The following is a 13,360-nucleotide window of genomic DNA, read 5'->3' as shown; positions in this document are numbered from 1 at the left end:
TCTCGTAAATCTCTTGCTCTCAAAAACCTTGGTTCTGAAATATCTGACATTCCAAAATATGATTTATTTTGTAGATACGTATGTTAAGTTAACACTGCTGAACTCGATGGGGCAAGAGATGTCCAAATGCAAAACGTCAATCCGCCGAGGACAGCCAAATCCAGTATACAAAGAAACCTTCGTTTTCCAAGTGGCACTGTTTCAGCTTTCAGATGTGACACTCATACTGTCTGTGTATAATAAGCGCAGCATGAAGCGAAAAGAGATGATAGGGTGGATTTCCTTAGGTCTCAACAGCTCAGGAGAAGATGAACTCAATCACTGGACTGAAATGAAAGAATCTAAAGGACAGCAAGTATGTAGATGGCATACTTTACTAGAATCGTAACGGATGGTACGAAGTGCAGTCGTGGTTCTAAGGGATTTTGGTCTCCAGAAGATGATCATCCCTGGTAACAATCAACAGATTTGTTGTGGAAGTAAAAATTGAAAATTGAGGTCAACATTCCATCATAAAGAATGCACAACATGCAAACTGGTGGGATTTAATAGATAATCTTCACTTTATCCTACGCTTCCTTTGACAGAGAAGCCTTGCTGTACACAGATACATTAGTGGTCCCTCTCCCATCTACCTGATGCTGTATTTGTTTGGGTTTGTTTTGTGTTTTTTGATTCAGAAACATTTTATGTAAGGTTCTCCAAATCAATGTAAGCTCCTCCTTGTGTGATTTTTGTATTGCTTTAATACTGTAGCTTCTGACCTGCCTGTGTTCAGATTAAAGGTCAATAATTTGCACTTTGAGAAAAATTGAATGATCTGTAGAGCAAAATTAAAACCCACCAGTGGAGAACACTTAGTAATATAGCAAATACTTCTATACTGTTGTTTTACACTGAGTTTCTTTCCAGGAGCTTAGTACAACTAAGTTTTCATTTTTTGATATGCAGTTGGTTTGAAAACTCCTAGCATTTGGGCAGCAGGTGAACTTTGACATCAAACTAATGTTTCTTCAATCTGTGACAGGAACGAGCTCTATATATGGCATAAATTGGGTTTTTCCCTTTTGCCTGTACTTCTGCCTAATCCAAAGAGACCAGATCCTTAGTTTGGTCCCTTCCAAATCTCCTTAGACAGGTTGTACTGTAAAACTATGTAACTTTCTGTTGAAAGCACTTCCTGTATTCATGTATTCCAATGTAGGAAGCTCATAGAGCACGACTTTACTAAAATATTTTTTCATTAAACAAATTGATACAGATTTCTTTAAGATGTCAGCAGTTGGAAGGTAGGTTGAAAGACGTGAAGGAAGTGGCAGCAGTTGAACTACTCTGACTGAATGCCAAACAGTGTGGCTTTGGTTGAAACAGGTATCCATTTGAATCTCTTCTGAGCTGTTTTAGGGATTACCGTATGCTATTCGTTGGAAGTAGAGAGCAGACCTGGAGTTTTTACCTTTCTTCTTGGAGAAGAGAACCATCAGTAAGTTATTTTTCTAGAGATTTGCCAGCAATTGAATGAATGTTCACACTCAATGTAGAAGTTTGCTTTGCTTATGTTCAGGTTGGGAAACACAACTTTCTAATGACACAACTGAGAAGCCACAGTATCCCAAGAAAGTTTGCCATCAGATAAACCCTCATGGCTTCCAATGAAATTGGGGAAATTCCAGTGCTTCTGAGATTCCTATTTGTCCCAAATACTTTCACAAGAATCACACTAATTTACTGGCTGCTGAATATAATTCATGTTATATTCATTGTGGATTATTGAGAAAACATATTTTTAAAAAGCTTCCCAATTCAAATACTCTCTTTGTGTGTAATTATAAGTTTCATGTAATTGTTGCTGTATGGAAAGCAAGTGATTTTTTTTCTATAAATGATGGTGATGTCTTACTAATATGGGATCTCATTGACTGTTGTAGGACTTGGTGGTTAGAAGAGTGAAATTTTGGAATGTGTTGAGAGAATTAGTGATAGCCTAGAGGGTTCTCATTAGGACAAGTGTTTTTCTCTTGATTTTCATTATAATACTTGTAAACAATCCTGGCTTTAGGGTATACAGACAGTCAAGTACAGTGAGATCGAGACCGTGAGTATTCTACAATAAAGATATATCACATGGTTCTCACATTCTCACACTGATTAGCAATTTCATTAAGTCCTTTTTAATAGATACTGTAATTCCACTTCATGGTTTATTTGGTGCCTTTGGAGGGGTCTCTTCGCAGAGCCAGGCTTTCAGATTTTATTGATTTAAAGATTTAAAACATTATTACAGGCCTTTTTGGGTTTTTCTCCCCTGTTATTGTGCTGCTGCTTCATTTACAGAAGCTTTGTTTACTAAATACAGATGATGCAAAAACTTTATTCAAACAGGAATGGTCTTGCAGTAATACAGTACAAGTTATCTCTTTCAGTCCTTTTTGTTGCTCAGTTTGTGAAACGTAATGTTGAGTGTAGAATTTAATAAAAAATCAACATTAATTTTATATGCATAAGGAAAATGCTCAGATTTTCCTGATCCTTTCAGCTTTCGGTATAATAGAAACACTGACATAGATGCTGTTCAATAGCAATTTTTTAATTGATGTAGAAGTGTTTTTACTCATTCTGTTTGTGGATATTTGGATACTCTTTCCTAAAGCCAAGAGTTATCTCTTGGTTGTACAGGTTGTGCTTTATAAAATAATGTACAGTATTTAACAGCATGAACTGAGCAAATTCATTCCAGTGGAGAATATACTTACCACCACCACGGAATAAATGAAGAAGTCAGTTTGGAAGGTGCAGCAAATAACCTCTTACAGAACCAAACTAAACAAACTATATTGTGACTTGGCTTTCTGTTTGTAGGTTGCATTGCTTGAATTTTACGTGTAACCATTCCGATTTCTAAGACACTAAAATCTTAATTGAGGCACAGCAGAGATTTATAGTCCGTATATATATGTTGGGCACATTTGGACAGAGGAATCCCTCTAAATCGTGTGACTTCTCCCACGGTATTCAGTTCCAGTCTGTGCGTCACGAGAGGAGGTTTGACTTACTTGGGTTTATACTGTACAAAGGCTGGGAACTGAATGCATAAAGAGTGAAAATGAATGTTCAATTTTGAGGCAGTGGAATATGGATTTGCCATGCAAAACCAGTCACGTCAATAATTGGATTCGCCCTGGGATTTTTATGAATTAGTTAGAGTATCAATAGATGTCATGTTGGTTTTCTTCGTAGATCCCATTCTTACGATTTATTTCAAATTTGTTTTCCTTATTCCTTTATGCAAACCTATACTTTTGTATTTGAAATCAGTCTTTTAGATATTGGTTTTCTTAAACCCTGCATAAGGGCTTATACATCCAGTGTGCTTTTGTGCATTCAGTTAGGTCTGAAGCGTGGAACAGAATTTCTGAAGAACAAAGTATCAGAAACAAATTAGAGGCATTTGTGTTTTCCTCAGAGTTCTCTGTGCTCTTTATTCATAGCTTTTTGTTGTTTACCTTTGTTCTAAAGTACAGTAAGTACTTGGAAGAACTTATCAAATTAAGTACTTTCCTGTGTGCCAACATAGCATGTGGAGATTACAATTCCTGAATTGAATCTGTTTCCTGACAGTGTAGCCTTAAATAGTCATAGAACAGTGACGATCTTACAGATTCTGATCTTGAAAATACTGCATCCTTTCTCTATATGATCTATTTAACTTAATGTTTAGAAGATTTCACATAGGCCTTCTCAAAGTGTTGTAACTATGAAGAAGTTGATTAGTTCCTTTCTGTGGTAAGGGCAAGATTGTGAAGGGCACTACAGTCAAGAATGAAATCACTGTGCAGAAGAATGACATCCATGTTGTAACCACGCTGCGAAGGTGGACGTTAGGCAAAGTGTAAGTTCTGCTACTGGAAAAATATGACATGATTTCTAAATCCAGTTAAAATCCTCTAACCTTGTTAATTAGATTTCAAAGTATGTTAAGCCCTTGGAATGAATGTATGTGCTCTTATTGGAACTGAACCTTGTTTATCAATGTAGAGAATACTTGAGCTGAAAGCAGATTTTGTGGCGTTCACTGTAGGAGATATTTTCGCCTGTAATTCTTTACAACCACTCCTGATGGCAGGATGCAGTGCCAGCATCAGAACCTTCCCATTTTTCACACCCTTGGAGCAATTTTTTGCTGTTGTCTAAAAATTTGTGTTTGTGTTACTGATTTATTCTCTTTTCTCCCTAATGACTTGCTCTGGCAAACTCCCCAGCACCCTGAGAAGCTGTCTGTGCAGTCACTGGACCTTAGATGTCAAAGGCACTCTGCACGTCTTACAGTAAGGTACTGCTGCAAAACTTCTATGATCTGTCCAACTCCCTAAGATTTCTAAATCCAAACCATCAGGCTAAATATACTGAAGCAGAAGAATAAAACTTCTTTTTCTTCAAAGGAGACATTTTAATGGAGGAATTGGAATTAGATCGCTCTTACGCATACACATTCTAACAAAAACAGAGAATAAGATTTGAGGGGAAGCCTTTTGGCCTGAGCTGTTCCAACTTGAAACTCACAGCAGAAAGCCCTTTCATTTAAATGAGATTTGTGTTGAACCTTTTATTTATTCATAACACTTTTCTAGAGGAAAATAATGGGTCCTGTTTAAAGCGTTCTTTAAAATTATGGCTTGTCCCTTGTAAGGCACACTGACTTCCTCCTGAAGCTGAATTCTCAGTAACAGCTAAACATCCATTTAATTTTCCTATTGATGTGCATGCCTACCTATTAATGTTAATCTGGGGAGCCCATGGGCATCAACAGGAGAGTAAACCTGACCATGAAAGGATGAAGTGCAACAGGATCAGTAGGTTAGAGCAGTGTTACAGTGTGGCACCTGCAACACCATCGAATGTGAATTTAATTATGAATGGAGGTGTAAAACCAAGTATCCAGATACTGTCACATACTTGCTATTTAATCATTATCTTTTATTTTTGTTTTTCCTTTTCCTCAGCTTATGAAATATTTTTAAAACTTAATATTTAAACTGTTAAAGCAGTCCCCAAACATCTTGATCATTTTAACTGGAACATTCAGCAAATTCATTGTTAGAACAAGCCATCAAGAGTGTTCTGTATTTTTGGTCTATTTAACTCAACTGCCAGATTTTGTAGTGCATCACAGCTGGATTTCAGACTACTTTGTTCTGATGGTAGTTTCAGAGGGGAAAGGCACAGTAGTGTTTGCTTGTCAGTGAATCAATGCCTGATGAAGAGATGTTGTCTGAGAGCGAGAGCAGTAAAGTAACAGATGGTTTCATACAGTGGCAGCAAAAGTGACTCAAATTCCACTATTGGAGCCTTGTGGCCCTCAGAGGACCCTACTCAGAGAAACCAGAACATGTGAACTGTGGGAGTTTATACATTCCAAGCAGCACCAGTCTGTCTGGGCATTCCATGCCTTCTAACTTAGTGTATTTTACAGTTGTAAGCAGGGTAGATGATGTTTATTTACTCAGGGTGAGTACCAGCTGCCCTACAAGTGACATGGATTAGTTTAGCCTTAAGGACTTATCACTGCCCCTCCTTAAATTCAAGCAGGGTTTCTTCCTTTCTGCAGACTAGGCAGAAATCTTACCTGCATCTGTTTATATTATGCCTACCTGAATATGGCATCATTATATTAACGCTAGCAAGCTTAGTTCATATTTAACATGGTGTGATTGAATTAATAAATAGGTTTGATACATGCTAGATCAGGTTTTCCTGTGTAGGCTTATGCTGATATAATATAGAATTAAGATCCTTATGCAGAGGCATGTGCCAGGAATCAGGAAAGGAGATAGTTTTGCTCCTGTCAGGAATGAAGATTAGGAAATGGCTATGCCCAGGAAATGAGCAAGGCTGGCCTAATAGCAGGAAGAATTCATTCACCTCCTTGGAAGCATTTACTGGTCAAGTTGACATAAAGCCTCCAAAAGCTGCCTGTCTGAAGAGCCTACTCAGGAGAGCAGAAGCAGTAATACCCTACCACTGAAGGAATACCTCATGGACATTCAGGGATGTAATTAATGTCATCCTTTTTTTCTCTTATACTGAGGACAGGGGTCTTGCCCGTTGTATCAGGTTATTTATTTTGCTGTGTTTTGTGAATCCTGTGGACACTGTCTGCATGCCGAGGGTCTAAAGTGGATTGCTTTGTAGCATTTGGTTCATTTCCAAAACAGGAGTTTGAATTGCCTAGAAGCATGAGCATAGCTTTGAGATGTAATCTCTAGGCCATAGTGCGAGCAAGGAGCAGGGCTTGGAACAAGTATTGATAGCAGATTTTGCTATTATGACATTTTAAGAAAATTTCTAAGCAGTTGAATGTGTTAGGGAAATTTACAAAAAAAAGAGCTAGAACAAAGATCTTTTTTTACTGTACAGCTGGTTTGCTGTCCTTTCCAGTAAACCACGAGGTTCATTAGTGCTCAGTACTGTTTCGTTTGTGGTAACTGTTTTTAATGTGATTTTCATGACAAAGTGTAATTAGTGAACCTTTTATTCAATTTTTTCCCTTTCTTTGCTCTTTTTAAGGAGAGATTTCTCCTTATATAGTCTATATACTTTCTTACAGAGCTTTCTTATCTATTTTTATATAAGATGATTTAACAATGTAAAATAAAATGCTCTATGAGCAAGCTATATCACTGTTACACAATCTAAAGTGCTAATATAATGACTAAGGGCCTGAACCCACTGCCTTTTACACAGGTCCTGGTTTAACCACATGTCTCTCATGCTATGTAGTACCTTTCCCTATAAGCAGTTCCATCTATTTCTCCGGGATGACTCAGAGAAAGGCACTGTGAACATGAACAACAGTGGTAAAACTGAGCCTCCTCTCCCTTCTTCATGGGACATCTGTCATGAGTAAAGGCTGCTGGCTTTGTCCCAGAAGTGTAGTTATAGATTATAGTTCCCTTGATCTCCAGTGATTTTGAACTTGCTTTCTGGTGACTATAAGCTAATAGCTGATCTTAGTGAATACCGATATTGAATTGTGCTGCTATCAGCAAGATTATTAAAATGTCTCACATTTTAAACCATTCTTTCATTGGGATATAAGGAATTGGATTTGTGAATCATTATGTTGCATAGAGATAGCACACATTCACCGCATTTTTAAAAGGTATTAAATATACAGTATGTAGCATTTTCTTGCATACTTTTATACTGCCTGTATGCCACCGATGCACTCGGTGCCTTCTTTCTTTTGTATAAAACTAATACGTAGGGAAACTACAGTGCTGGTGTGTTAGCAATGTCACTGCAACTGAAGAGATGTCTTAACATGATTATTCCTAGTTTATTCCTAGTACAGGAGGTTTCAAATGGCAGTTCAGTCCAACACAATGCATTTCTTTGAACTGAGAGTTTTCCCCTTCCCTTCCTCACCCCCCTTTCCAAGAAACCTCCTCATACGACTGTTTATTCTTGATTGATTCCTGTGTCTGATGTAGTGTCACGTGGTGTTAACCAAAGATCCAAGTCTGTTTCTAATTCTTTGGACAAGTAATGTTTGGACTTGCTATTGCTTAAAGACAGAAATGATATAATGGATCTCTTTGAACAAATATAAAATAGGCTTCTGTAAATGTGACTCACAGCTGAGAATTCAAGATACCTCTTTTCTGACTGGTTATGTGTTATTGTATCACTAGCAAAGTGTTTCAGTTGTATTTCTTTGTGCACTTTAATCAAAAGCCCATCACAAAGCAAAAGCAAAAATATAAGTCAATGCTGTCAAATTAGCTTATTCTACCCATTTTATAACTCTATCTGAAGTGTGCAACACTTGAAAACAGATTTGGCTTTTCTGTGTCTGGAGTCCTGATGATATATAACTGTCTAATGTATGCTGGTCTTACAGAAACAGACTCATGCTGCATTGTGTGTACGTTTCCTACCAGTGTCTCTTGTTGTAGAATTTATGTGATAGAACACAGTTTTCAACTACTGTTTCAATTTGAAGTTCCTTAAATTTCAATGCATGTATAGCCTTAAACATTTAAGACACCAAGCACAGTTTTAATGGGAAAAGGTTATATTTGCAAGTCCTGTTTGGCACAGAAGCAAGAGAATTATTTTTCTATCTCAGTCAAAGATTGTAAACCATGGGTATCTTGCAGCCATGTCATCAATCATGCTCCTAATTATCTGCATTTAGGAAGAAGCATTTTTGCTCAAGTTTTTTGAGGTGAAATACAAGTGCTTATTTCCTTTCTTGAATATGCTTATTTTGTTTCCATGCTTTCATTGCTGTACAGAACCTTGGAGCCCTTAACTAATGAACGCGATTGATTTCACCCCCATTTTCAGAATTTCTTGAGCTGCTTTTCTGCTCCAGTTTTAAGTTGAAGAAGCAGTAATTAAGTCTCAAATATTTCTTTTTTTCCATTTTGACAGTAATATAATTAGAGCAAATGACTGTTTGCAACTGCTTATGCAGCTTATTAAAGTTTAAGGACTTTGTTGGGAACTGTCGTCGTGATCTAGATGAAGACGTATGGTTTACGGCATTTTGGTCCACAGCAGGTGAAAACGGGAGTTCTGGCAATGAATCTGTCAGATTGTAAATCACCAGTGGGGTTTATAATGAAGTGTCGCGTTGTATCTACAGTATCTCCAGTTATGTGTTGTCAGATGCTTGTTGGTTTGTTTATTATTCCGTAGCAAAAACCTGCTTTTATCATTTTTGTGCTCCTGTATATTAATCTTAAGGGTTTCCTGCGTGCAAGTTCAGTTTCCTGTTGTCATTTCTCTCATATGGACTTTCAGCATATGCATCCCATTAATATTTTGGGGAGATGCAGAATGCCACCAGCTGGTTTTAGTCACACTTACCTGTACAGCACAGGTAACCTTAACCCCACGTTAGTTTGATGAAAACATGCTCTAGTATATTTTCAAACCATGGATCTGTCACAACATTAAAATAGTCATTTTGCGTATCTGAAGCTTTGCAGCTGTGGATTTGTATTTTGTTTGCTTCTTCTATTTGTATTGATGACTGTGAAGTGTATTTTTGTCAGTTTGAGGACTGGAATGGGTATCCTTCGGTTATTTCAGAGTATTTTCTGTACGTGGAATCAGCTTTTTGCATGTGAACTTAATTGCTGGAAATTATTTGGAAAAAAAAAAAAAGCAAAAATCACTTTTAAAACCATTTGTTGTCACTTTCCTTTGGAATTCATTAGTTCGTAACCAAATGGAATAGGCTTCACTGTTTGGAAGATGGTAATGCTTGTTCAACCATTTGAACTGCTGTCTGCATTCAAGGGAAGAAAACCTTATTTGATTCTGGCCACCTAATCCTGGCCCTTACACACTTTCTGGCTCTGTTTCCAAATTCCTTAAGATTCCCCAATTCCCTTTCTGTTCCTCGCAGTCTTTGTTGATGTCCTGAATCTTCTACTTAGAGAGTTTTAACCTAACCAGTGTGATAACGTTCAGACAAACGTGATGTGTAGACTGGCAAATAAAGACACACTCAGGTGATCGTTCTGTTTGACTTTATACAGTTTTCTTCTGGGGTCATCTGTGATTCTTTCTGCTTCTTTGTCCTGTGTGTATGTCTCAGAAAAGATCTCATTTAATGTATTTATGCTTCGCTTCCACTTCCTAAGGAATTAGTAGGCTGAAATACGTGAGGTTTGATTTAAACATGAACGAACACTTTCCATAAGCTACAACTATACTTTTACTGGGACACAGCTTCAATCTTCTAGAATATCCTCTAATGATTTTTGTGGTACGTATTAGAAAACAGCTTTCTGGGCTCTCATGGCAGCTCTGCTTTAGGATGTGCCTGAATATACGTACGTTTTAGTCCATATTAGCATACCTGAAAAAAAAAATTGCTATAAGAATTAAAGCATCTTTCCTTACCTAAAGATGGGAAGACTCAGTATAAAAAGTTTCTATCATTTCTTCCCATTTCTGCAGATGGAAGGAGCACGGCCCAGTGACTTTAACCATCTGAAAGTGGAGAAAGGGGTGCATTTCTTTGCTGTGTGATCCTGATCATCTGGAACCATCCTCATCATCTGTGCAGATCCTGGGACTCCCACAAATAAGACAACATGGTACTTGCTGCTCTTAAAGCTGGCATTTTCAAAAGGCTATGTACATAAAAATAACTTGTCATTCCATATGGAGACTGGTATATATTTGGTACTTCGGAAGCTTCAAGAGGAGCACTTGCCGTGTGTCCATATCCTTTAGGAGATGTCACAAGACATCTGGTACCCTTGTCTAGCAGAAAAAAACCCTGTGGGTAGGGGCTATTCAGTATTTCTCTTGCTGACATCTGTAGCATGCATTTTCTTTCTCTAGTGTTTTGGGTTTACAGTCCAGCAGTGCAGTTCTAATTCAGCATTTGATTCATATTAGATATTTTATTTTACCCATAATTACTTCCCCAAAATTAATTAATAGGCATTTTGTTACCTATTTGAGTGACTACATTGAAGCATGCATAGGGATTCTAAAAACCAAATTTGCTGTTGTATCAGCGTTAAGAATAGGAAGAGTGGAAGAGAGAAGAAATATAAAAGTGAAATAAACTCTCATCAGTAAGATCATGCAGCAAATCAGCTGGGCTTTACAGAAATGACTTATTATTAAATTCAAAACCTAATAGGTTTGTGTGTTCTGAGTGTAGTTTACTTTGGTTTGGTTTCTGCTTAATTAGAAGCCTTTACCTATCATCTTATTAATAATAAAACCCCTCTTGTCAAATTGTGTAAGATCATGGTGAACTAATATGTGGATTTTAGAGGCAGAATAAAAATCTCCCCTCATAGCCTTTCATATTATTTCATTGCATTATGCACAATTGATATTCTGCTTTTAATTTTGCTACGGTGCAATAAGAAAACTTCGTATTGTTTTTCATTCCTGGTTGAGAAAGTCCTGGGATCAAGATAGTTCCATCTCTGTAGCCCACTGCTTATAATGAAACAGAAATTCAGAATTTCTGGCCCAATCAGCTTTATAAATGCATCAGAGTATAAAAGATAATAATGGGTCAGTAATCAAAGCTTTAAGTGATCTCCTGTCAGTTCTTGTTGCAGTGTTTCAACAGTTCAGAAAGGGAGTGGGCTTAAACACGTCAAAGGAGGCCAGATTTGTGCTCCATTTGTTTATTAGAGTATACATTTTCCATGATACCACAGCATTTTCATCTGCCTACGCAGAGACCTAAAGTACCAATAGACTAAAATGTCACTCACACAAGCCTTTGCTAATTAATGCCTTCACCAGCAAATGTCTGGCATTCTTGGGAAATCAGGGAGATACAGAACGGAGAGATCATTCATATTTATATTGAAAAAAAAAAAGACTGATAAAGAAAAGCCATTTAATCAGCTCTTTTAAAAAGCTCCAAATCAGTCAGTGAGGCTAAAGGCCATGAATATGTAGCTAGATCTAAGCAAGCCTCAGTGGCAAATCATCACACAATCTTGCTGCAGTTTTCTGAAACAATATAAACCACTTTGGAGCACACAAGCCAGGCCAATAGGCTAAGGAATAGCATTAACCATTCAGCCTTCACCATCTGTTGTGCATACAGCCAAGCCGACAGTTGGGATGAAGTTGTTCTATATGTTTCCTTATTTCCAAGCACATGGGGTTTTAACTGAACTTCTTCACAGAAGGCTTGTCAGCGAATACAAGCTCCTGTCATCGGCAGCACCGGTGTGTCTTGTAAAGCAGTAGCATCGATTGGGAAATGGAAATCAGGCTGTTTCCAGACTCTTGAGCATCCCTGTTAACAAAGCGAGGCGAGGGCATCCTGGTGTCTGTTGGTCTAAGCATGGGACTGCGAGTTGGGAATAGCTTTTAATTTCACTTTCGAGGCAGACTGGCTTCGGAGCCTTATCTGATTTACTTGGCCCTTATTGCCAAAATTACCATTTTCATCTATGTCACTGATGGACATTTCCTTTCACGTGTCACGTGAAACTGAATTACCCGTCATACTGTTAAATTCATCAGTGAAACTGATGCCTTTCATTTCTTCTGTTGAAAGACAGTGTGAAATATTCTCTCTGAAGTATTACTACAGAGAAATTGCTGCGTGTGGTATTATATTCAGAAGAATGTTTTTCTGCTTATGTTTAAACATGCCGGAAATGTATGCTGAACACCTTAGTTACAAAGTCTTTCTATGATTCTTGCTATCAACAAGTCACTGAGGGAGCAGGATAAAGCCTAAGATGACTTGTAAGAAGTTTTCAGTGGGATCAGTTCCCCAGTGTGATTGAATCAGAGCCTAAATGAGTGCCAGTGCCAGCACAAGGAGAGTGGAATTGCACAGCTGGAGCTGAGCTGTCCTTTCCCAGGCAATCCACACTTGGCTCATCCACATAGGATGCTGAAACCACTGCCTGAGAAAAGTATTACGAGTATGGACGCATTTTACATTGCTGACTGTGAGGAATCTACACAATCATTTCTCTGCTTAGTCTGAAAAACTTTCCAGAACTGAAATCCATAGGGGTAGGCAGAAATGAATGCAAATACTTTTGAACACCACATGAGTGAGTTGTTCTGACAGGACAGAATTTGCTACTTGGTTCTGGTATAATGCATCCTTTAAAAAAAATCAATTAGAAAATGTATAGCAATGGCATCATTTAAAGTTCTGTACTTCTAACACAGTTGAGGTTAGTTTGGGGGTTCTAAACCTCCAAGAATAATCCACCCCTGGAACACTTACCCCACAACAGGACCTGCTGCAAGGACACGGGTTGCTCTTGTTCCCCGAGTCACTGTCGGATTGCCACTGCCAATGCTTGGACCGCAGGGAGCCCTTTGAGAGGAACGTGGTGGTTTGTGACTGACGTGGGAGCACCAGCACTGCTAAGCAGCCGAGACAGAGCAATTGCTGAAGGTAATTCAAAAGCATGTGTTTGCAGACTGGCTGTACCGATCTGAGGTGCTGGCACACGAGCACACCTCACACGCAGATTTGCTCCTCCGCTGCCTTCTTGCCTTTTCCATGGAATGGGGTGACCTGCACTTGGGAAAGCATTTCACTGCCAGAAATAGTTCTCTTCTTCTCGGAGTCCATATCCCATCCTCTCTAACTATGCATAATATTTCACTGAAAGCTTTCTCAGAAGGCAGACATGCAGCATTAACTCTGTTACGCTCTATTGCTGTGTGGAGACCTCAGAGCAGCCTTTCTGTATCTGAAGGGGGCTACAAGGATGCTGCAGAGGGACTCTGCATCAGGGACTGGAGCGACAGGACAAGGGGTGATGGGTTCAAACTGAACCAGGGGAAGTTCAGGTTAGAGCTAAGGCAGAAGCTCTTCCCTGTG

The 13,360-nt window shown here is 38.4% G+C and overlaps 1 protein-coding gene across 2 annotated transcripts in view; it reads left to right on the top strand.

The window, feature by feature from the left end:
- The window catches only part of SYT14 (synaptotagmin XIV), a 56,624-nt gene extending 56,236 nt beyond the window's left edge, over nt 1–388 (top strand). For both annotated transcript variants that reach the window (XM_010014745.1, XM_010014744.1), the window contains one exon: nt 75–388. In XM_010014745.1, coding sequence (XP_010013047.1) covers nt 75–388 — 314 coding nt within the window. The remainder of the gene's footprint in view (nt 1–74) is intronic.
- Nucleotides 389–13,360: the final 12,972 nt, after the last annotated feature.

Source organism: Nestor notabilis, unplaced genomic scaffold, assembly GCF_000696875.1.
Source record: "Nestor notabilis isolate BGI_N333 unplaced genomic scaffold, ASM69687v1 scaffold12285, whole genome shotgun sequence".
NCBI lineage: Eukaryota > Metazoa > Chordata > Aves > Psittaciformes > Psittacidae > Nestor > Nestor notabilis.
Note: the sequence above shows the minus strand (reverse complement) of the source record. Positions and strands in the feature narration are given on the sequence as shown.